Source organism: Armigeres subalbatus, chromosome 2 (genome assembly GCF_024139115.2).
Source record: "Armigeres subalbatus isolate Guangzhou_Male chromosome 2, GZ_Asu_2, whole genome shotgun sequence".
NCBI classification, from domain to species: domain Eukaryota; kingdom Metazoa; phylum Arthropoda; class Insecta; order Diptera; family Culicidae; genus Armigeres; species Armigeres subalbatus.
In genome coordinates, this window is record NC_085140.1 from 398550538 (window position 1) to 398575073 (window position 24536).

The following is a 24536-nucleotide window of genomic DNA, read 5'->3' on the forward strand; positions in this document are numbered from 1 at the left end:
ACAACAGTAAAATTTTCATGATAATTCCTTTTGAAGTTGAACGTTATTATTCGCTCGATATGGCAACTGACGCAGTAGCATCCTGCTGTCGGCTCATTGTGTATAGGAAATATTGGTGCTTCTCACGTCAGCACCTCGATGACGTGGAAGGCGGACATTACGTTTGATTTTTATTATTTGCATAATTTTATAACCTGGCACACAATATGCTTGAATCCAGATAAAAAAAATTGCGCACTTCGACGATAGGCAAAATTGTTAACAACGTGGCGCATTGCTAGTTTCTGTGATGTTCTGAGTTATGTTCCGACACTTCATAGAAATTGATGTTGTTTTAAAGCATTCTCAGAATCATCTGAAAGTTTGTGAACAGAGCTCTTATATTTATTGTATCGCATAATTTTCCAACTATATCAATTTTATGAGTTCAACCAGTAATGTATTCAATATGAAATGTTGTTAAGCATGCAATCCGAACAATCTGCCGAAATTGTTTGAATATACTGCCGGTACTCGCATGTCAGCCTCTTTTTGTTTTGTTTGCTCAGCCATTTACAAACAAAAGCTGTTGGCAATTTTTTTTTCCATTGATCTAAACCGTTTCACAAATTAGAAAAATTCAAATATATCACAAAATGTTTGAATTTATTAGATTTTTTTAGAAAATGTTACATGAAAAATTCGATTTGAAACTTCATCGGCTATTAAATATCTCATTGTGCGAACAACCAATATCTTGCTGAATAATCTAACGAATAATCTAACCGTTGGAAAATTTCCTTTGACAGTCAAGAGAAAGATCATTCGGGTGATACATTAAAATTTATGGCTCCACGTTTTGCATAGTAATGTGCACACTTGTTAAAATGCCACCAGCCCTCTAATACCCGTCACATTACAAAAGCCTCTTTACCATACACGCATCTTCAATTTCCACCCATTTCCCTCCCAATGACAGAGCCTAAAATCGCTAAACCTGGCGGACAATTCCATCGACGAGCTGAACGCACGCCTCTTCCTCCACTTGGCAAAGCTGAAGCACCTGGATCTGAGCCGGAATCCCATTGACGACCTACCGCCGGAGGTGTTCAAGGACGTTCAGGTGCGTATCATGAGCGCAGCGCTGACTGTTGCCATTTTATATGCTAATAATGGGAGGGCTTTTGCTTTGTTAAGATAGGCATCGCGTTAGTACTGAATACGATTCCCACCGTCATCCTTGATATCTTAGTTAGATTTATTTATTTTTCTTTCCGTTTTCTTTTATCTGCGGTTCACCTTTCCAGGAATTGAAAGTGCTGAAGGTTCGTGGCTGTCATCTGTTGAACGTGAACCCGCAGGTTTATAATATGCTGACGCACCTCACCGAGCTGGATTTGGGCCAAAATCAGGTGGGTGAATCGAATTGATTGCATATATTTATGGTCGAGAGAATCGAGATTAGTGTAACAAATTTGAATGTCACGATTATATATTGAATCATTGGCTTAATAGTCAGGTTTTAAATCCAAAAAGCAATGAAAGCAATAATAATTCAAAAAGATGCCTAACATGAGTGGCATCTATCGCAGTCTTATATAAGAATGAATGAATTCGTGGAATTGCAATAATCCCTTAAAATGTTCTTAATATTAAATGAGAGTATGAAAAAGACAGCTATTCGACAGTTCTTAACTCAAAAAAGTTGTTCAAAATTAATGAAATGAGCGAAACATATCATTCAAATCAAGAAAAATGTATAAATTAGCTGCAACTAGGGATAAATGAATAATACAGTCAAACCAGTCTATATTGAAGGGACTGTGTCGACTCATGGAAGTATCGAGATGTGGAATAGTAAATCCCTGGGAAGCTGTTCGAAGGGATCATCACAGTAACCCAGAAAATATTTTTATCATGGCAAAATTTGCTTCCATAAGTCGATATCAAGTCATAGAACATCGACTCTTGGAAGTTTAACTGTAATTAAAACGACACCACGCAACCGTGCCGGTTGAAAATAAATCGAATTCGGGCGAATAAAAACTGTTCACGCCGCCGAATATTTGTTACGACGCCGAGGTTCATGAAAAACTTATAGCAGCAACAGATTAATGGTTTCATATAGGGTTAAGGCAGGTATTTTCGTCTTTTCGTCATAGTCTCAAAAACCAATAGAAGAGACACTTTCTTGCTAAACTCATCCGTACCAAATCGTAAGCTCAGGAGAAACGTTCAGCTATAGCGAAATTATGGCAAATGGACGTTGCGAAAAACCTAGAAAAATTGCGGGCAGTTGCGCTGAAGCATGGTACCCGGCAGGACGTGGAACGTTATAGACGGAAGCGGAGACAGCAGATCCTTCTTTTCCAGGAGTTGACTAGTTCGTCTTTCCCATCGTAGTGCCACCTCTAACAGTTCCGGGTTAAACTGTGAGGTTCGCCATCCTGGATCTGTAGCACCGACCCGCCTTGTGATCTATTTGGGAGTATAACCAGTTAGTCTCGCCGCAAGAATATCGACATAGGATTTATGACCGTGGCCAAGGCACCTGTAACAGGCCTGAATTGGTTGGCTTGTGCTCAACGAGCACACCGACCAGCCCACTTTCAGTTTTACCTTATCCAGCACCTTCTTGGCCTCAGCCACAGGTACTTGGAATGAGGCAACCTGCATTCCCGCATAGCCTTAGCGTGACGACCCTGACGACCTCGGTTATCTCATCCAGGCCCTTGCACTGGATGTTCGAATCTGGGCATAGGGCTCTAACTTGAACCCCCATTTCCCAGGACCCCCTCTGTCAACTTTTCATACTCAGACCTCTTCTGAGCAGCATCCCGCTTCAAGACACCAATTCTTCCAGAACTTCCTTCGAAAATGCCTTCATGGGTTCTTTTCAAAATTCTTTCAGTAATACCTTCTGAATTTTTTAGTGTTTGTTGTTTTATTCTTTTGTAAATTCAATTAGTAACTCCATTGGAAACTATTTAACTCTCTTTGTTTTCAGAGGATTTCCTGGGAGAAATTCCAAAACAATTTCTGAAGAAATCTACAAAGGAATCTCGGAGACTTTTCGACGAAACTTTTGAAGAAATCTCTGGAGAAATACCCGAAGTAATTCTTGGTGGACTTTTTTTAGATTATCTATGAAAAAAAAATCTTGAAGAGTTTTCAAATAATTTTTTGGAGGAGATTTTGAAGAAATTTCTGGAGGTTTTTGTGCAGGAATTTCCAAATGAATTTTCGAAGACATTTTAAAGCTTAAAAAGTTTTTGAATGTATTTCTCAAAGACTTCCCAAAAGAATACTTGAAAGAAATTTCAGAAGAATCCAGAAAGTAATTTCTGAAGGATTTTTTGAAGGAATTTCCAAAGGAAATGCCTACTAGTTTTTCTGAAGTAATTTCTAGATTTCTCCAGGAATTCCTTCGGAATTTTTCCCAGTAATTGATTCGCAATTTCCTCCATAAATTCCTTTGGAGATTCGTCCAGGAATTTCCTCAGAAATTGCCTCAAGGCAGCGGTTCTCAACCTGGGGTACATGTACCCCTGGGGGTACCTTTGCTGGCCAAAGGGGGTACCTCGGACAAAAATGCGTAATGGCGGATGTATTACAATTCCAATAAACACTTATTGATAAAAGTTTTGGTAATTATGTAATTTTTGATACCAAAACTTTGCATTGTACATGATATGGATGGCGATTAGTAAACGAAACCTATTAGGGGGATCATGCAGCGCCGGACACCTCCCAATACCTAATCATCAATGAGAATATTTTGTGTAAAAGGTATACAAGTAAACATAAACCGGATAACTGGAGAGGTTTTCGTGAAATGGATTATGTGTCCGGCACTGGGGGATTTCCTCCTATTCCTGCCACTACAACCATAATTTAAGAGGTCTATTGTTGGTTTTTAATTTGAGACACATGACGACTTTTTCTCAATAGCTTCGTTACAGGTAGCGTCATTCACAAAATCATTCACAAATCTCAACTATCGAGCCCTTTCGCGAGAAGAAACTCGTTTGCGAATTAGAAGGAATGCATCACGACTGAGTTTTTAAAGCAAGTACGTATCGTTTCACTCATTTGCCAATAAAAAGCATTTCACTCCAAAAAGCATTTAAAATCAATTTGTTGGCAATTTATTGTTTACACACGCATTCAATGTGACAAACGACAGTTCACTTTTTTTTTAATAAAAAAGATCAAAAGAAAACCTACCATGATTCAACTCAGCCATGAGTGTTGAGTTTGGTGCGTTTCAACACACCAATGAATCGTTCATGAGTTTTGAGATGTTGAGTTTTTACCAACACTGATTGCAAGAGGCTTGAAAACCTCCATAAGATCTCATTTGAGAGCCTCCGACGCCTCCTTCAAGAGGTTCGGAAGCACCATTCAAAGAGGCACGGGTGCCACCTGAAAAGTGGAAGCCTTTCAAGAAACGCGGAAGCTTTCTTTCAGGAGGGTCGGAAGCCTTCTTACAAGAGGCTCGGAAGCCTCCTTTCAAGAAACTTGGATACCTTCATTCAAGAGGCTCGGAAGCCTCTTTAAAGTGACCTGGGGTTCTCCATTCAAGTGACTTGGAAGTCTCATTCAAAGAGGATCGGAAGCCTTCTTTCAAAAGGCTCGGAAGCTCCTTTCAAGAAGCTCAGAAGTCTCCGTTCAAGAAGCTCGGAAACTTTTTTTTCAGGAAGCTTTTACGCCTTCTTTGAAGAGGCTTGGAAGACTCTTCAAAAGGCTTGGAATCCTCCTTTATAAAGGATTGGTAGCCTTCTTTCAAGAGGCTCGGAAGCTCATTAAGGGTTCAGAAGTGTCCTTTCAAGAGGCTCGGAAGCATCCTTCCAAGAGGCTTGGAAGCCTCCTCCAAGTGCATTGGAAGCCTTCTTCCAAGAGGCTCGGTAGCCTCCTTCCAAAAGGCTTGGAAGCCTCTTTCCAAAAGGCTTGGAAGCCTTCTTCCAAAAGGCTTGGAAGCCTCCTTCCAGAAGGCTTGGAAGCCTCCTTCCAGAAGGCTTGGAAGCCTCCTTCCAGAAGGCTTGGAAGCCTCCTTCCAGAAGGCTTGGAAGCCTCCTTCCAGAAGGCTTGGAAGCCTCCTTCCAAAAGGCTTGGAAGCCTCCTTCCAAAAGGCTTGGAAGCCTCCTTCCAAAAGGCTTGGAAGCCTCCTTCCAAAAGGCTTGGAAGCCTCCTTCCAAAAGGCTTGGAAGTCTTCTTCCAAAAGGCTTGGAAGCCTCCTTCCAAAAGGCTCGAACGCCTCCTTTCTAGAGTCAAGAGTCAGAAGTCTCCTTTCAAGTGACAAGATTCAGAAGTCTTCTTTTAAGAGGCTCGGAAGCCTCCTTTCAAGTGGTTCCAAACCTTCTTTTGAATGGCTTGCGAGCTTTCTTTCAATAGGTCTGGAAGCCTACTTTCAAGAGGCTTAGAGTCCTCCTTTCAAGATCCTCGGAAGCTTTCGAATGTCCTCAAATTATGTTTAAAAAAAATTAAAATTTTGTTCACGGAACAGCTAAAATGGGGGGGGGGGGGGGCTGAGAACCACTGCCTCAAGGAGTTGTACATAAACTCCTCCGGAAACGAATTCCAGAAAGTCTTCCGAAATTTTTTCAGGTGTTCCTCGAAGTTTCCCTCCGGAATTGGTTCGGAATTTCCTCCACGCATTCCTTCAGAAATCTGTTTAGGAAAACCTTGTAAAAATTGTTGAGGTATTCTTTCGAAAATTCCTTCAAAAATTCTTCCAAAAACTTTTTTTTAATTTTCCTTGCGAAGTTCTAGGACGAAATTTCCTTAAGAATTCCTGAACAATTTCCTGAAAGATTTTTCAAAGGAGCTCCTGGAGAAACTTCCGTCAGTCTTGGATTTCTCCAAAAATTCTTCTTTTTTAATTGCTTTTGGGATGCATTCGGAAACTCTGTAAGGAATTACTTTGATTTCTTAAAAGATTCCTACTGAATTATTTTCGGGAATTCCTTCAGTTCCCAATTCCTCCAAAAATGTTGCCGGAAATGCCTTCATAAGCTCTTTCCGACATTACTTCAGGAATTCCCTCGGAAAGTCCTTTAGAAAATTCTTTTAAGAATTCCATCGCCCATCGGGAACTAATTCATTCTTTAATAAATTTCCGAATAATTTCCTGCAGGAATGTTCTATGGTTTTACTAAAGAAATTTCCCAAAGAGAACCTGAATGGATTTTAAAAAGAATACCTATATGAATTTCCGCAGCAATGTTCAAAGAATTTTACGCAGAAAAATCCTAATGAAATTTCCCAAGAAATTCCTGTAGGATTTTCCAACAAAAATACTAGATTCCTCCAAAAATTTCTCCCAAAACTTTTTTGACATAGTTAACAAGAACAAAAACACCTAGCGGAGATCATCATAAAATTTATTGAAAAAATCACATTAGAAAGGTCAAAAAGCCACTTCAGTCTGGATCGCGTTTTGTTAAAAAATTTCATGTTTTTACATGTATATAAATACATTGCCGTATACTTTTGGATTTTTCTTTCGATTATTAGATGTTATATATCAACTCTACCTCTTGCGCTTTTTTCGTTGTAAACAAGTCGTATATAAGAGTCTGTCAACAAAATAAAAACTTGTGGATAAAGTCGTAATTGTATTATTAATAACGATATATGTTGCTTAAGCCAATTGGGTCATTCGTAGAATTTTTCTACATTTTTAGCGTTCAAATAACAATAACTCTATCATTACTGATTGATAGGCATTTATCGATGAGTACAAAACATTGCTTAATTCGGCAACACTGCTTTGCCAAGTAAACATAGGTAAACATCAATTCTATCGTGGTTCGGTTCAATCGATTATTTTTCCTTTTATCGCACCCTACTGTCATCGCCTATCTCTCCAATGGGAAAAAATGGTGGCTAACATCTCTGGGGTTAGCGCGCGGTGGGCCCCACTGACAATTCAAAATTAGTAAACAAAAAATAATTTCACGATTAATTTTATGTGATGGAGTAATTGTTGTTAAGCGATTTGAATGAATTTATTAATATTATCGTTATGTACCACGTATTCCGTGCCGTAAAAAATATGCTCGATTTTCAATTTAATTGTAATAAGATCGTCATTCAACACAACACGGTTAGTACGGTGCAAAACAAATTTGAATATTTGGTAACAATATTGTAACAGAAAATAACGCCCACAGCAAAATAATAACGTGAATTTTATGCTGGAGCCAGAAGCATAGTTGTGTGTCATCCGGCTGTTTTATCGAGAGCAGGGAATCAATATTCGAGCAACGCCTAACAATATACTCTTTGTCATCAACAGAGTTTGTTACTGACAAACGCACCTAGCGACAAACCTTTATCAGAACCCGAACACTATATGACAAGAATCATTTGCCTTGCATGCTCTGATATCTCCAAAAATACGCTGCTAATTTTGTAATCATTGTTCGATTCTCGAATATTTCCATAAAAGCAGAAACTATGATAGCATAAAACCGAAATTTTCCCTAGAAATAATGCAAAACAACGGGATGAAAAATTAGCAACTAGATTGTTTTCTTTCTTGTTGCTGACAAAATTTGTCGGATCTTTATCATTATTATCTCCGACAAAAACAAAGCTTTGTCGTTGGTTCTCTTTTGTCGCTTGTTTCGCAGGCGCATTCCAAAAAAATTGATTCCCTGATCGAGAGTGAACAATCGCGGATCGACATCCTGAAGTCGCACGAAGCACCCGTACGCCGCCGTGAATCAAATGCGGCCCATGAAATGGCGCACAGGACACTCCGGAGCAACACTAAGTCTAGGCATAAACGTGGACTAGATCCGGATTATAACCTAGATGACAGCAATCTCCATCCACCTCGCGCGAAGAGTCCGAACACGAACATTCAGACAATCGTCAACAATACGTCAACATCAGCTGACCATCGGATCGGTGGCAATGAAGGAGATAAGCAACATCATGGAAATGACATAGTCGTGAGTAACGAGTACGATCTGCTGACGGTCGAAGAAACCGAATAAGACAACATCGAAATGCTAACTCTAACTCCGATGCCGAGCACAAGCACCCCGCCACAGTGAAAAAGAGTCGTCCACCCCCAATCACCATTATCAAGCTAACAACAAGACAACTGCGCGAGCTGATGGTCAAAAGTGGTATTTCGCAAACTGACTGTCACATGAAGGCGAACAAGACAGGTGTAAAACTGCTATGCACACAACGGGAGTGCTTTCGCCTCACAATTGATGCACTCAAAAAATTGAACGTTCAATTCCATACCCACACTCCGGTTGAAGACAAACCGGTAAAAGTTGTTCTGTCCCGCCTACCAGTGTTCGATATCGGAATTCGATACGGAAGTGAGACTATTCTCGCGCAAAGTGATTGGGCTGGAAGAGTGTGCTTTATACCTTCTTCACTTTGTGAAAGGTACAGTGAAAATGTCGCAGCTGCGGAAGGTTAAAGAAATTTTCAACGTTATTGCGAAGTGGCGTTATTATGAACGGAAAACCTCTGATGCTGTCCAGTGTCACCGTTGTCAACGATTCGGTCACGGAATGCGAAACTGCAATTTTTTCCCACTATGCGTTAAATGTGGTGATAAGCACAACTCTATCGACTGCAACCTTCCTAAGAAAAACGATCTGGAGAATGTTAAACGTATTAAATGTGCAAACTGCGGTGGCCACCACACTACCAAATATCGTGGTTGTCCCAGCCACAAGAACTAGATCGAGGATCTAGCGAAAATCAGAGAAGAACGCCGGCTGCAGCCAGCTCCTGTCCCCTCCCCCCTCCACCCTTCCAAGGTCGGCGCTCCCATACAACCACAACACCGATGACAAAATCATACGCCCAGGTGGTGAACGATGAGGTGAGCAACACACAAGATTGTTGTTGGATTAGATTTGCATTGGATTTGAATTGAATTTGGATTGGATTTGGATTGGATTTGAATTGGATTTGGATTGGATTTGGATTGAATTTGGATTAGCATGAATTTTCGTAATGAAGTTCAACGCCCCATAGTTTTAGATTGCATTTGGGTAAGATTTGGAATGCTTTTTGGAAGAAATTCTCATTGTATTTGACAAACAAAAGAAGGCTTCAAAAATTTAAATAACCCAGGAGAAAAACAAGCATTGCATCCTATGCTAGAATTTTTTTTTTTTGCCTTTTTTTAATGAGAGAAGAAGGGAAATGTGGGGTTTGAGTAAAATGCCTTCAGCGTGTTATAATAGATTCACACATCAGAGTGTCAATCAGCGAGCAGCAAGCCATGATTTTTGGCCTCTTCCAGTCAGACCTCCGCGGCGTGCACACGCATCCACGGGGAGTCGCCGTCTTAACTTCGTTCCGGCCATTTAGGGTCTCACACTGATTGATAGGCATTTATCGATGAGTACAAAACATTGCTTAAAGTAGGATTTTTCAAGCGGCGAACAGCGGCCTTCAGTAGGCCTTCAGCTTGACAGGAAAACATTCATTGCAGCCAATGTTTCACTCTCAATTCATTTGTTTATAGCATTTAATTAAATCGTAAATCCTATTTTATTTCGCAGTTTACCTATTTCGTTCGCACGGAATTCAAGGATCTGAAACGCCTGCGAGTCCTCCGGTTGGACGGCAATCAGCTATCAGTGGTGGTCGACAATCTATTCGAGTATCAGAAAAGTCTCAACTTTTTAGGTAAGTAGCATCCTACACAAACTGGAACGATGTATCCCTTCGTGCCGTTACACCATTGACACCCATAAATATTACATGATCCGAATAGCCCGGCCACAGCCCATCAATTATTGTCCGCACCACACCCACATCCAATCACATTTATCAGCCCTATGGATTCCTGTTCCCGCGAATCGATTTCTCTATCAATCCCACCTGTTCACACACTGTCGCCAACTTTCTCTTCCCACAACAGACCTTTCGTCCAACCGGTTGGCCAAAATCTCGGAGAAAGCTTTCGAGAATTTATCGAACCTCACATATCTGGACGTATCGTACAATAAATTATCACGCATCGAGCCGGAATGCCTGGAACCGGTGGCAGCCAATTTGCACACGTTCAACATCAGCGGCAACCTGCAGCTGGACCTCATGGAGGTGTATCCCACCTTCCAGGTAATCTATCCAACCGAAATGTGTTCGCTAATGCTTGTTCCCTCTGTGTGGTATTGAAATTTGGTTGTTTGTTTTGAAACCCGGTGCAGGTCATCCAGAACATATCGACACTGGCGGTAGCTGACATGGGTCCACTTCCGTTGAAGTTATTTACGCCGTTCAAGCAGCTGTGGAGCCTAAATTTATCCGGAAATCACATTGACAACATTACACTGCAGATCATACAACCGTTGGCGCATTTGAGGGTGAGTATGTGAATAGTTTTCCGCGAAATTGGCAAACTGAGCATCGGGTTGCCATTTTGATACGTTACGCAGAAGGAGGAATTTACTTTGTTTTCGACGAATGTATTTTGGGAGAATTGGACTAATTTTTGAATAATGCTGATCATTGTTCGATGCAGATATTTCATTCATGTCGATTTCCTATTTCGAAATAAGCTTTCGTCATCATTCACCATTGCTGGAATAAACTTCCCATATTACATTCCTTCAATCCCAGGTCCAATCGAACGCAAATTGCACAATCCTTATGAAGACATGTATTTGTATTGAATTTGTTGCTACGGTTGGAAGGAAGAGCGGTAGATACCGCCACAATTGAAAGCGGAATCCATGGGGGAAATGACGCAAGGTCTGATGATGCGGTTGCAAAATCCATTTTCCCTGGTTTCCTTCTTTTGTGTGGTGCATTCCGCACTAATAGACACCCACAAGTGCTATGGATTTTCATGTATGCACATTGAGCAGAGTTTCTCAACTCCAAAGTTTATGTTTTCAATTGGACATTTTATTTAAATACGAAAAAAAAGCAAAAGCATCAAACATCTAACTAAGGGTATGCGATAACACACTTTTTCCTAACGAAACGAAACGAAACGAAATTCAAAAAGTCTGTGTTGATTCGAAACGAATCGAAACGAAATGCAAATTTACTTTCGAGACTTCGAAACGATACGAAAAGTCCATTTAATTCGAAATTTTACGAAACGAAACGAATTTTTTTTTTTTTTTCCGAGGAATTTTTATTGAATTGGTTTTACATTATGAACGCAACTCTGATTTAATTTTTTCGAAGTCTGATACCTGCTTTGCGAACAATAGAGTTATAGCAACAGAAAAAGCTGTGATAAATTACCGCGTTCCCGTTGGTGATAAGGTAATATCCCAGCATTAATGCCGATTCCAAAGGAATTATTCGTGAATCTGGTCAACTCTATATCATTTCAGTTTTATATCAGTCACTGCTGGAACCGCTGTCAGTTCACTCGATGATAGTTTCGCCGGATTAGCTCGTGCCGATTCACTGAAGTTCCAATTTCCGTCACTACCGGATAGTGGTCCGAGCTGAGCTCCTGGAAGACGGCTGGGAGACGTGATCGTGCATGTTCGTGATGAAGATGTCGAGCGATGCATGGGCTACGGACCGTGTAACCCGGGAAGGGCTCTCAGTGCTCAGGATGGAGTAGTGGTCTTCTTGTTAGTTGTTGGATCAGACGACTCCGTTCCGGTTTGAGACGGTGTTTCCCCACGATTGGTGCTTTGCGTTCAAGTCTCCGGCGATGATAAACTGCCCCTGTCGCCGAGTAAGCTTGAGTATATCCCTTCGTAGCTCGGCCGACGTGCCATCGTCAACTTTGGCTTGTGTGGGACAGTAAGCCCCGATGAAAGTGACGATGGTGACTTCCACTTCAACGGCTTCAATGAATTTGAGCTTGAAGTCCGGCAGCAGGCGACAGGCAATGTTGCTTCGCACGGCGATTGCCACTTCTCCCCCTCTGGAGCTTGTTCGATCGAACCTCACCAGCCTAAAACCCGGAATTGTTGCACTTACCTCGGGCTTCAGGTGGGTTTCGGTGATGAAAGCCGCGTCAATCTCCTTCTTCTGAAGGAAATCGTTGAGCTCGACGATTTTGCTCTTGAGCGAGCAGGCGTTCCAATTTTCCAGACCCAACCTAGTAGCCATTTTCAATGACGAAAAGGTCCAGAGTGTAGATCTGGTCGAACCGGGATTTGCAGCTTCGAAGCCGAGTCGCAAGTTGGCTGAATCCAGACCGCATCGTGCTTTCGTGCTGTGCGGTTCTTTCTCTCTTTGCGGAAGGAAGTTTTTAATACTACCCGAAGCTATTTTAATTTCAACGGTGCTTCTTAGCACTATTTGTACCCACTGATCCCGTTACGATCTTTGCAAGGACCCGTGCCTTCGTTTTACGTTGGACCCGTTTGCGGAAGTAAAATTCCGACAAGCGGTGGTAATCCTGCAGGGACACCGTTCTGGGAAAAAACCTCTTAGAAGGTCACGTCTCCACGCTCAGCAATGAGTATTAATAAAAACAAGAGGAAGGGGGAGTCTTTGAATTCTCCACTTCCTTCTAAGAAACAAGGTTTCAAGACCGTCCTGCCAAAGCGTGGAAAAAATAGAAGGAAGCTGGAGAATTCAGATATTCCTTCAAACTCTAATGTCGGAAATAATTTTTCTCCTATCGAACTGAGCAATCAGTTCGATTTGATTAATGATGATATTGAGCAAATCGAATCTAGCCCAGGTGATTCGATTCATGCGAAAAAGCAAAGGATTCCGCCGATTGTGGTATCTGTTGCCGAGTTTTCTGGCTTTAGGAATGAGATTTTGAGCAACCTTCAGGGGATCAAGGTTTCATTTCAGATTGCTAGGAAGGGTGACTGCCGCGTTTTGCCGGGATCCTTTGACGATCGCAAACGTCTTCTTCAGTATTTAACTGAGAAGCGCCATAAATTCTTCACATACGACGACAAAACTGAGCGATTGTTCAAAGTCGTCTTGAAAGGTCTCCCCAGTGATGACAAATCACTGGATGAGATTAAAATTGAAATTTCTCAATTACTTGGATTTTCACCAGTCCAAGTAATTAAGATGAAAAAGAAATCCCATTCTGGTACTTCCCAGAGGGCATTTCTCAAGAATTTTATTTAGTTCATTTTAACAAAAGTGAACTAAATAATATGAAAAGTTGGAAAAGGCCTGTATTATGTCTCATGTCCGTGTTACATGGGAACATTTCCGCAGGCCTGGGGGAAATTTCCAAAACCCCACCCAGTGCCGTAAGTGCCAAAAGTGGGGTCATGGAACCAAACATTGTCACATGGATGCTAAATGCATGATTTGTGGTGGATCCTCTCACGCCAAGGACGCATGTCCTGTGAGAGAAGATTCCAATAAATTTAAATGTGCTAATTGTGGAGGCAATCATAAATCCAATTTATGGGAATGCCCTTCACGCAAAAAAAGTTTTGAATTCCCGTGCAAAATTGATGACGGGAAAGTCCAATCGGATCCCAGATTCAGCGGGTAGGAATTTTTCAAACGCTCAAATTTCGAAACCAGTTACCGGTCGAGCAATTCATACCCACCACAATTCACAAACAAATTTTGCCGCTCGTCAACGGGTAGCAAGCACTTCAGTAAATTCCAATTTTTCCAATGTACCTACGTATGCAAACATCGCTGCTGGTAGACAAAATTTCTCTTCTCAAAATGAGGTTTATACCCATGTCCCAACGGAAAATAACGGTCATGTTGCCGATTCAGGTAGCATGACTGCTTCCGATTTTGATTTTTAACTGAACAATTGCATCACATGATTGATGCAATGTTCAAAGCAAATACCATTCCTGAAGCTGTTCAGGTTGGTATAAAGTACACACAAAAAATTGTTATCGGACTCCGTTTCAATGGATCCAAATAATTGTGTGAAAGTTCTAAATTGGAATGCCCGCTCTCTAAAGGGTAAGGAAGATGAATTATTCAACTTCCTTACAGTTCATAATGTGCATATTGCCATTATAACTGAAACGTACTTAAAACCAGGACTCTCCATTAAAAGAGATCCAAACTATTTTATCTACAGAAATGATCGTCTTGACAGCGCCTGTGGTGGGGTCGCCATTGTCATTAATAGACGTATCAAACATAAATTATTTTCTTCGTTTGAAACCAAAGTTTTTGAAACCTTGGGAGTTTCTGTTGAAACAAATTTTGGACAATTTTCCTTCATTGCAGCCTACTTGCCTTTTCAATGCAATGGGCAGCAAAAGAATTTGTTGAAAGCTGATCTTCAAATTCTGACTCGCAACAAATCAAAATTCTTCGTAATTGGTGACTTCAATGCCAAACACCGTTCATGGAATAATGCTCAAAGCAATTCCAATGGTAAAATTTTATTTGAAGATTGTTCTGCGGGATATTATACTATTCAATATCCCAATGGACCAACTTGTTTTTCTTCCAGTCGAAATCCTTCTACAATTGATTTAGTTTTAACGGATTCAAGTCAGCTGTGTGGCCAATTGGTAACTCATGCTGACTTTGACTCTGATCATCTTCCTGTGACATTTGAAATCTCACAAGAAGCCATTTATAATCCAATCAGCTCTACTTTTAATTATCATAGAGCTGATTGGGATTTCTATAAAACGTATATCGATAGGAATTTTGATGTTGATATTCCTCTCGATACCAAAAGTGATATTGATAATGCTCTCGTATCTTTGACAAATTTAATTGTCGAAGCCAGAGGCATTGCAATTCCTAAATGTGAAATTAAATTCAACTCCATTATTATTGACGACGATCTTCAGCTACTGATCCGTCTCAAAAATGTGAGAAGAAGGCAATACCAAAGAACTCGCGATCCCGCGTTGAAAGTTATTTGGCGAGATTTGCAAAATGAAATTAAAAAACGTTTCGCTATTCTGAGAAATACCAACTTTGAGAATAATGTCTCGAAGTTGGATCCCAGTTCGAAACCCTTTTGGAAATTAACAAAATTCTTAAAAACCTCAAAAGCCAATTCCAGCGCTTAAAGAGGGAAATAAAATTTTATTAACAAATGGCGAAAAGGCTCAAAAACTTGCTCAGCAGTTCGAGAGTGCCCATAATTTTAGTCTAGGTCTCACTAGTCCAATTGAGGATCAGGTTACACGGAGCTTCGAAGACATTCTCAATCAAGAGAATGTTTTGACCCTTCGTTGGGAACTAATTTGGATGAAGTGAGATCTATTACTAGAAAATTTAAAAATATGAAAGCCCCGGGTGATGATGGTATTTTCTACACACTTATCAAAAAACTTCCTGAGAGCTCTTTATCCTTTTTGGTTAATTTATTTAACAAATGTTTTCAATTGGCATACTTTCCAGATAAATGGAAAAACGCCAAAGTTGTTCCAATTTTGAAGCCGGACAAAAATCCAGCTGATGCTTCTAGTTATCGCCCAATCAGTTTGCTTTCTTCAATAAGCAAACTGTTTGAAAAGATTATTTTAAATAGAATGATGGTTCATATTAATGACAATTCTATTTTTGCTGATGAACAATTTGGTTTTCGCCATGGGCATTCAACCACCCATCAGTTATTAAGAGTAACGAATTTAATTCGGCTCAACAAATCTGAAGGATATTCGACTGGAGTTGCTCTTCTTGATATAGAGAAAGCATTTGACAGTGTTTGGCATGAAGGTTTGATTGTAAAATTGATGAATTTTAATTTTCCTCTGTACATCATTAAACTGATCCAAAATTATTTATCAGATCGCTCACTGCAGGTAAACTATCAGAATACTAAATCTGATAGATTACCTGTAAGGGCTGGTGTCCCCAAGGCAGCATACTGGGGCCCGTAGTGTATAACATTTTTACTTCTGACTTACCTGATTTACCACCAGGGTGTCAAAATCTTTGTTTGCAGATGACACGGGCCTTTCAGCCAAAGGGCGAAGCCTTCGTGTCATTTGTAGTAGATTGCAAAAAGTTTGGATATTTTCTCCACTTACTTGCAAAAATGGAAAATTTCTGAATGCTTCCAAAACTCAGCTTATAATTTTCCCACATAAGCCGAGAGCTTCTTATTTGAAACCTTCTAGCAGACATATTGTCACTATGAATGGGGTTCCAATTAATTGGTCTATGAAGCTAAATATTTAGGACTTCTGCTAGATCAAAAATTAACTTTTAAAAATCACATTGAAGGCCTTCAAGCCAAATGTAACAAATATATTAAGTGTCTATATCCACTTATAAACAGAAAATCAAAACTTTGTCTTAAGAACAAACTTTTGATTTACAAACAAATTTTAGACCTGCCATGTTGTATGCTGTGCCAATATGGACTAGTTGCTGCAATACCAGAAAGAAGGCACTCCAGAGGATTCAAAATAAAATTTTGAAAATGATTCTGAAGTTGCCTCCGTGGTATAGTACCAATGAACTTCATAGAATTTCTAATATTGAGACATTGCAACAAATGTCCAACAAAATAATTTTCAATTTTAGACAAAAATCGTTGCAATCTTCTATTGCAACGATTAACTCCTTGTACCCTTAGTATAAAATAGGTTAAGATTAGTTTAAGTTGAAAACATTGTAATTCCTACATGGTTCAATTCAACCAGAGGAAAAATTCTAACTGCCAGAGGCAATTGAAATGTATTAATAATAACTAAAAAGTAACATAGCAAATAAGGATGATAGTGTTAAGAAAACACGGAACACCTAGTCTAAGAGATGAATGCATGTATTAGATAATTAGCAAATAAAATTAGTTAAAAAAAAAAAAAAAAAAAAAAAAAAAAGTTGGCTGAATATTAGAGCCAACTGCGCCGAGGTGTAGAGCGGAGCGGAATCCTTCGGAGGTAGAGGATGCTCATCTTGATGTCGGCAGAATCCAGGAAGATGGAGCTGGCGGTGCTGGAGTTTGAACCAACGCAGATATTGCTGCCAATCGCTTGTGCAGTTGTAACGGTGGGAGGACTGGAATCGCTCGACGGGATAGTTCACCTCGTTTACTCACAGATAGAAAAAGTTGTTGAAATTTACACGAAAGTAATGCACATAAAGGGAATGCCAAAAATAGCGTAATTTTAAACGATATTTTTGCTTGGATGTATGCAATTTGTATTGCATTATGCCACTATTTATTCAATTAAGTGGTATAATGCTATACAAATTGCATACATTTAGGGTGAAATTGATGGAAAAGATTCATGTATGCTCAGAATAGTGTAATTTTCCGCATCTGTATTTTTTACGCGCTGATTAGTTTTCATAATTTTTTTCTGTGTACAAGAACACGGTTCTTCTTCGGAAGGTTTCTGGTGGAAGCCTTCTTCCGGATTTCCAGGAACTCGGCTCGCTTTGGGCAGCCCTTTGTGGTGGCCCGATGTTTGTCGCCACAGTTGGCGCGCTTGGGATCGGCCACCTCCATCTTGTCACACTCGTCAGTTGGGTGGGGTTCGCCAAACTTGTTGCAGCGCGGCTTCATGCGGCAGTTTCTGGTTCCGTGCCCTTCTCGTCTTTTTTGTGCGCCGCGACTGGCTTGAGTCCGCTGCCCTCCAACTCCTGGCCTCCTGGCAAAGCCTTGAGCGGATTTTTGCCGAGGAGGTCATGAATGTAAAACTCATATCTGTGGACCTTCAGGAACTTTACGACTGACTTGTGATGACTGATGGTCCGTATTGGTAGGCATCACCTTAACGCCTTCACTTCAGAGCCGGAATGTGCCGTTTAGGCCTTTCGCGATCAATTCCCGGAGCTTTGGTCGCAGTTCCGGCGGGTCACCTCTGATGTAAACCGGCGGGCACTTATCCTTTCGCTTCTTCGGCGGATTTCAGGTGTCGTCAAGTGGCAACGACGAGTACACGTTGCTATGCAATAGTTGTTTGGAGGGGTTACCCGCGTTTCCAAGAGCAGTGCACTTAGGCACTTTTCCCGTGACCGAATCGTCAACCGAGTCTCCCATGACGGCACTATGGGGCGGCTCCATACAAGTAGGTGGCCGAAAATATTTTCATTTCATTTCTGCAATATTTCACACTTATATCGTAGATTATTGTCTAAAAGATGTGAAATACTTGTTTTGCAGGTCGTTATTACTTCTAAGGTCTCCAAACTCCCTGGAATACAGACCTTTGATCTCTATGGAATATATCCCTTTTATCTACGAATGTCTCATGTACACAGCAGTCTATAGATGTGTATTTTATTGCAGCGCAGACCTGTAGAGTTCAAACTAGAAAATTGTATACTGTTTTTATGTGAATTGAGTTGTACAGATGTTCTAAGTTGCACAAGGACTCCGTCAAATACAGGCCATTGCATCTACATACGTAACAGGTTGTCTTTGTAGGATTTTTCAGATTGGTTCAGGCTCTTAACCCGTAAAACAAGTAAAGGGAATACAATATAAAGCTCTATTAAAGCTAAACGAACTCCATACAATAAAAGCTTCAAGATATATAAGTATACTGCAACAACATTTATTTATTCATTATGTACATGAACATCCTCAACAAAATCATCATTTATTTCTTCAAGATCGATTAAAATATCTGCTATGGTATATTTTTCTGTACTCGAATCTGTTGTATTGCAAGAAGTTTCAGTCACTAAAAAACTTTGAACATCTTCTGGATATTCCAGATTAGATTTATTTTGAAGTCGCTTACCTAAGTTGAGGGAGCTTATCAAAGGATCCGACGAGTTCATAGCACGAATGAAAACGTCATGTAAATTTTCTTCTCTTGAGGCTTTCCTGGCATGATGAGTCCGACTTTTTTTTAAGTGCTTGTGTTGACACTCAGCTGCTTCCTCTGCGGTATCCTCTCTTGGATCCATTAGCTCGTCATTAATTCTTCTGCGCTTCGTACGCTCACTTAAATCCTCAAAATTTTTTGATGGCCTTCCACGAGATGTTGAAGCCACTGGCTCTGGCTCAGCATGATAAAATTCTTCTAATTCAAATTCTGTGTCAAGCCATTCCTCATTATATGAGTCAAAGTAAGTTTTGGACCGGGATGCGGCCTGCCATTTTTTTTTTTTCAAATTTCAAATGCAGATTTTTCAATTTTGTATGGAGTTGACTCTTTTTTTGTTTATCCACAGCGAAGCTTTGGCAGATATATTCCAAAGCTTTTTCTACCTGTCGTCCCTCGTGAGCTCTAAATACTTCAATGAGTTGCCTATAATTCATGATTCACCAAATAATAAGTACAAACACTTCACACGATTTACCTTCGCAATCACAGCTCACTATGCACTCAGATAGACATTCATAAATGTTCTGTTTATTTATTTCACCTAGGTACATACCAATAATTATCGAAAGATGTCCTTAGGTACAGACATTTTTGCTTCTTGTATTCACATATTGGATTTTAATTAATATCAAAATTTTACTTTTTATGAAATAATTTCAAATGAAGCCTAGAGTATTTTCGTAACCCTCAAGAGTATATTGTCTTTTTTTTCATATTTATTTGCTTGATACTTGATAGATAATGAGTTGCCTCCTCTTGGTGAGCCTACGCCAAATGGAGTATCATATGGTTGCATAAGCTATCGTGTACACGGCCTACCACGAAGCCTACGACACTTTTCGTGTTATCTACTATCTCTATTTTAACTGTTCTTGATGCTCTTTTGTCATACGCATGGGATTTGTATACAGCCCATCACAGTCTGCCGTGTATTATGAGAATAATTACATTTAATGTTTCAAAATTAATGACTTTTTTTCGAAAAAGTGATCGGAATCGCAGATGTGCAGCCATAAGCAGCTGGAATTTGTTTTAATGCCTTCTGGGAGGTCCAAAGAAAGTCGTAGTGGTAGTCGCTAAGCGAAACTTTGAGAAACTTTTTTTGTATAGAACTTTTTGTATAAAAAAAATTTCTTTGTGTCATTTTCGGATGTTTCACTACCTATTTTCCCATAAGCTACTGTACTGCTACTGTAGCCGAAGATATTGACAGTTGAATAATGCATTGATTTTTCAAGAACTAAAAAGTGTTTGGCTGAAATGCCTATATCTTGATAACCATATGGCTTAGAGTGCTGATATGCTGGGGTTTAATGCTCCAAAGCATTAGCATTTAGTAGGTCAACTTGAATTACGAATCAGAGAAAGTCGATTTTTTTTTATTTTCGGCCACCTGATTCCCCATAGTGACGGGTCCGGGAGAAAATAACGCCAACGCGACGAAACGAAAACGTAAACAGCGAACGAACGAGAAAAAACACTTGGAAAAGAATGCGCGAGCAAAAAACACGTCCGTACGTGCTGCTGTCTCGAACTCTTAGGGGCCCCACATACGCTCCGACGTGTTGTACAACTTTGACTCCGCCCCCAAGAAATTTGGTTCGGTCGGAGCCAAGTCGGACCGTCTGTGGGCAAGTTGTACTGTCCAACAGTCCGACCGAACCAAATTCCCTGGGCGCGGAGTCAAAGTTGTACAACACGTCGGAGCGTGTATGGGGCCCCTTATGCTGTGGTGTGCGTGTGACAGAGGGGCAAGCGCAGCCATTGATCCGGAACATCTCCGGTGTCCGGTGGCCAGTACTCGAGACCATGCATATTCCCAAATCTTGACTAAATTTGCCGTCGATTCTTTCCGATTTTATCCAATTTCATCAATTTTTCAGAAAGTTATAAGGATTTGAATTTGGTGATTAATTATTTTAGAGCGTCTTAGGGGAAATGCTACAAGGTTAAAAGACTATTATTCTTTCATTTATTTCCACTATTTGGGCCAAATTTTCAAATTCAATAATTTTGCCTTACCCCTGTATGTAATTCAGATTGTATTTCAGAAATGTAATCGCAAAGTTTTTACGGCAGACGTTTGACAGCTATAAAGACATAATTTTTCTTTTCTTGTATAAACAGCTGTACCAAAGGGGTATACCCCGTTAGGCATAAGTACGTTAGGCATAAAGACGTTAGGCATAAAGACGTTAGGCATAACTACGTTAGGCATAATGGACGTTGGGCATAACGGACGATAGGCATAATGTACGTTAGGCATAAAATGACCAAAAGAACAGCCTATGACATAAAGAAGGCAGAATTATGCCAAACGTACATTATGCCTAACGTACATTATGCCTATCGTTCGTTATGCCTAGCGTCCATTATGCCTAACGTACTTATTCCTAACGTCCTTATGCCTAACGTACTTATGCCTAACGTCGCGGACCTGTACCAAAGAGCTATCGTTTCCTTCCAAATTAAACTTTTTTAATAGGAGGCTCGCAGGCCAAAACGGAAGAAATCGGCCTTCAATATGAAAGAAGCGCTCTGAAAAGACTTTACAAGGTCCCTAGGAATTCGCGCCACGGCTTTGCCTTTTCGAAAAAGTTATACTGATCTGATTCATATATGCGTGCTCTTCTATGTTATATATGAAAACTCTGTACCTGACGTCATGAATGTTAAGTCGGATCACTTTTGAATTTTTTTTATAGATAAACAAAAACGTATTTGTTGACACAGAATGGGATTGTGTAGTATGCGTTAATAGAAAAATTTGTATATCATTAAGTTTTAAAAACAACTTTATGATTTTGTTCAGCGGCGCAGCCAAAATTGTTGATAATACACGACCGCACGAAGCAGTATGGTTTAAGTCTAAATTTGTAAAAAGAAAAAAAACATGCAAGTTGTAATTTGGCGCTTACGTCACTTTTTCGCCGTTGTGACATTTTGTACAGTATTCAGGCTTCCCTTAGTGATTTTCACATATTTGTCATAGTTTCGCAGCGTATTCACGTTTGTAGGTACACCGAGAACTGGAATCGGATAAACTGATATCAATAATGTTACTTATACTCTTTTTAAGGACAAGCCTCCCAGAATTCAAAACTAAAAGCACTCGCGTTTTCAAAGGCACCTCGTTCAAAACGGAAGCCACGCACAACTGTTATTTTTATTATTCCACGCATGCTGCGACGCAGCAAATCTGGAATAATATAAATGACAGTTCTGCGTGGCTTCCGTTTTTAATGGAGTAGCCTTGAAAACGCGAGTGCATTTAGTTTCGGATTCCGGTAGGCTTTTCTATAGGGTAAGGTAAGATTACAACAAAGTATTTCCAATACAAAAAATACGAACACCAATGCATCGTTTGTCGCACATGGTTGAGAAACGCTGATCAATCGGGCAACACATATTATTATTGTTTGCTCTTCAGAATATCATCCGTAAGCCCGTATATGAATATACCGTACTACGGTCAAAGTTAGCCACCTTCTGTATAAATCATGGATTATTGTTCGTACTCTGAATAGAGATATGGCTTACAAAGTCTCAACATTCAAATCTCATGCGAAGTGAAACTTACATTCGAAAACAGTGATCAAGTAATGTACCTTACGTCGCACGAAAAACCATTGGTTTTGTGAGGTATTTAATTCAGTTGTTCAGTTCTTTTTTATTGATTCACTTGTTGTTATAATGTTTGATTTCCAGCAGAAACTTAAATCTTTTTTTCGTGGAATTCAATATTTGTTTTTACATATTCACTTTTAATTTACCGTTTGAGGCTAAGAGTGCCAAAAATAACTTTATTGTTCGATCCACCACCTTACACGGTGAATGACGGGGTGAGCTCATGTGTGCCACCGGCGACGGCTGTGAATACGATGATAAAATATGCTTCAATCAATATTCGATGGGGGCGGGTATTCAAGACCCCAACCAAGCCATGGCAGTGTGTGAGCTTTATTATGCATAAACCGACGACGAGACAATCCAATATACTATTCTGGAAGTTTGAGAGGCACATAACCACACAAAGAAGAATCTTGCGATCCATAAGTTCCTTTCCAGTTTTATTGGTTGGCGTATGCAATAAAGGGAAAAATCGATGCAATGAGTTCCGAACATTGCCATACTGGATTTGAGAAATCGAATATCGAAACATATTTGCAAACGAATTGAAAGCGAGAATGGAGCAGGATTGGCATTGTAACAATTTAAACGTGGATCTGGATATGCAATATGAACGTTTGAAGCATTAGTGTTATCGAAAGATTAAATCAACTTTGAAAATTCTAGGAAATTATCAATTAGGTATTTCAGATGCTACTTTTTTCCTCGGAGATTCGTTATCCGTGCAATAAACGTTTCTCAGAATTCAGACATAATTAAAATAGCCAATCTCTTTTTATCTTTTCCCCTTCTAAAAGCTTTTGGATCTATCACGCAATCAGCTATCCGGGGTGGAGGACCGTTACGCTGCACAGTTGGCCCGTATCGACGACTTGCGAATGGACAATAATCCCCTGATATGCGATCGGTGCCACATGGGAGCACTCATCGACATGGCCTCTGAGGTTGGTTGCCTTTTTTTATTTTTTTGTGTCCCTCTCTTGTTTTTTCATCGAGATCCGCTGCCAAATTTTGAATTGATTTTACCTTTCTACGCGTTGTTTTTTAATAGCTGTCATGGCCGGAAAAACCGGTGTGCTTTTTGCCGGAGCGTTTAAGGGGCATTCCGATTGACGATCTGCAGCCGGATAGCGTGGAGATATGCATGGAGGTAATTGTTGACGAGGACCATGATGCGGCCAGCACGTCGCACAACTTTTTGGAGCAAGGTAAGTGTGGAGTTACATTTTTTATGCACTGATAGTATCCTGATGAAAATTCTAATTTCCTGAAAATTTTGTTCACATTACAGCTGGCAGTGCCAGTGTGCTTGCGTTTTGCGGTTTGATGCTGTTCATCGTTCTGGCAATTATTGTGGTTTCGACGGCCATCTGCTTCTCACGACATCGAGCGCGATATTACACTCATGAAGAAAAGCGAGGTTAGTATATGTAATCAAATGTTCATGATAGCTACGATTTGATAGCCAGCGAATTACAGTAAAATCTCCATAAGGTGATGTTCTCTGACTCGATATCGTCTCATGGAAGCAAATAATGCCGTTAAAAATATGTTCTTGGTTACCGAGATGGTCCCTTCAAACAGCTTTTCGAGGATTTTCTATTCCATATCTTGATATTTCCTTGAGAAGATGGTCCCTTCAATATCGACTCATGGAGGTTTGACTCTACCTATATTTGAAATTCAAATGGAAATTTTTATATTTCTCTACGAGAAATTCATTATAACATGAACGTGAAATTTATTTGTATTTTCACGGAATAAATTTCCAAAATACTTTTTTGTTTGAATGTCGACGGAAAAAAATTATGATATTGCACAGGAGCACCATCTGAATTCAAACGGAAAAATCGTTTGAATTTCTACGGGAAGTGCGTTTAATTTTACAAGCTAATTCTACTTGAAGTTTGTAAATTCCTTCGAGATAAACGTGAATCAGTTATAATTTTTTGTAACAATGTCATTATTTAAAAAAAATACTGAATTACATATTTTCAGTGTTTGAATTTTGACTGATTAAATATCCTTTATCGGGGATCGAAGAGAGATACGGTTTAATTCGGACGGCTTTTTTCGCACGTCAAATTTTTGAACTATCATCCTTTGACGAAATATTTGTTTGAGTTGTAATTTTTCTGCCATCAAAATCCACTGTTGAAAAAGGAGTTTCTGATCGTGATCGAGTTTAGATCGTGCGCATTCGCAGCTATATGGAGCATTGAAGAATCAAGACTTTTCTTACCCGCAAGT

General features: G+C 39.9%; 1 protein-coding gene across 11 annotated transcripts in view; it reads left to right on the forward strand.

Moving 5' to 3' along the window:
• The window catches only part of LOC134213257 (toll-like receptor Tollo), a 444443-nt gene that overhangs the window by 409785 nt on the left and 10122 nt on the right, over positions 1–24536 (forward strand). For all 11 annotated transcript variants that reach the window (XM_062692102.1, XM_062692099.1, XM_062692098.1 and 8 more), the window contains 8 exons: positions 959–1102; positions 1287–1391; positions 9528–9654; positions 9890–10089; positions 10179–10334; positions 23084–23230; positions 23338–23494; positions 23578–23706. In XM_062692102.1, the coding sequence (XP_062548086.1) occupies positions 959–1102; positions 1287–1391; positions 9528–9654; positions 9890–10089; positions 10179–10334; positions 23084–23230; positions 23338–23494; positions 23578–23706 (1165 nt within the window). The remainder of the gene's footprint in view (positions 1–958; positions 1103–1286; positions 1392–9527; positions 9655–9889; positions 10090–10178; positions 10335–23083; positions 23231–23337; positions 23495–23577; positions 23707–24536) is intronic.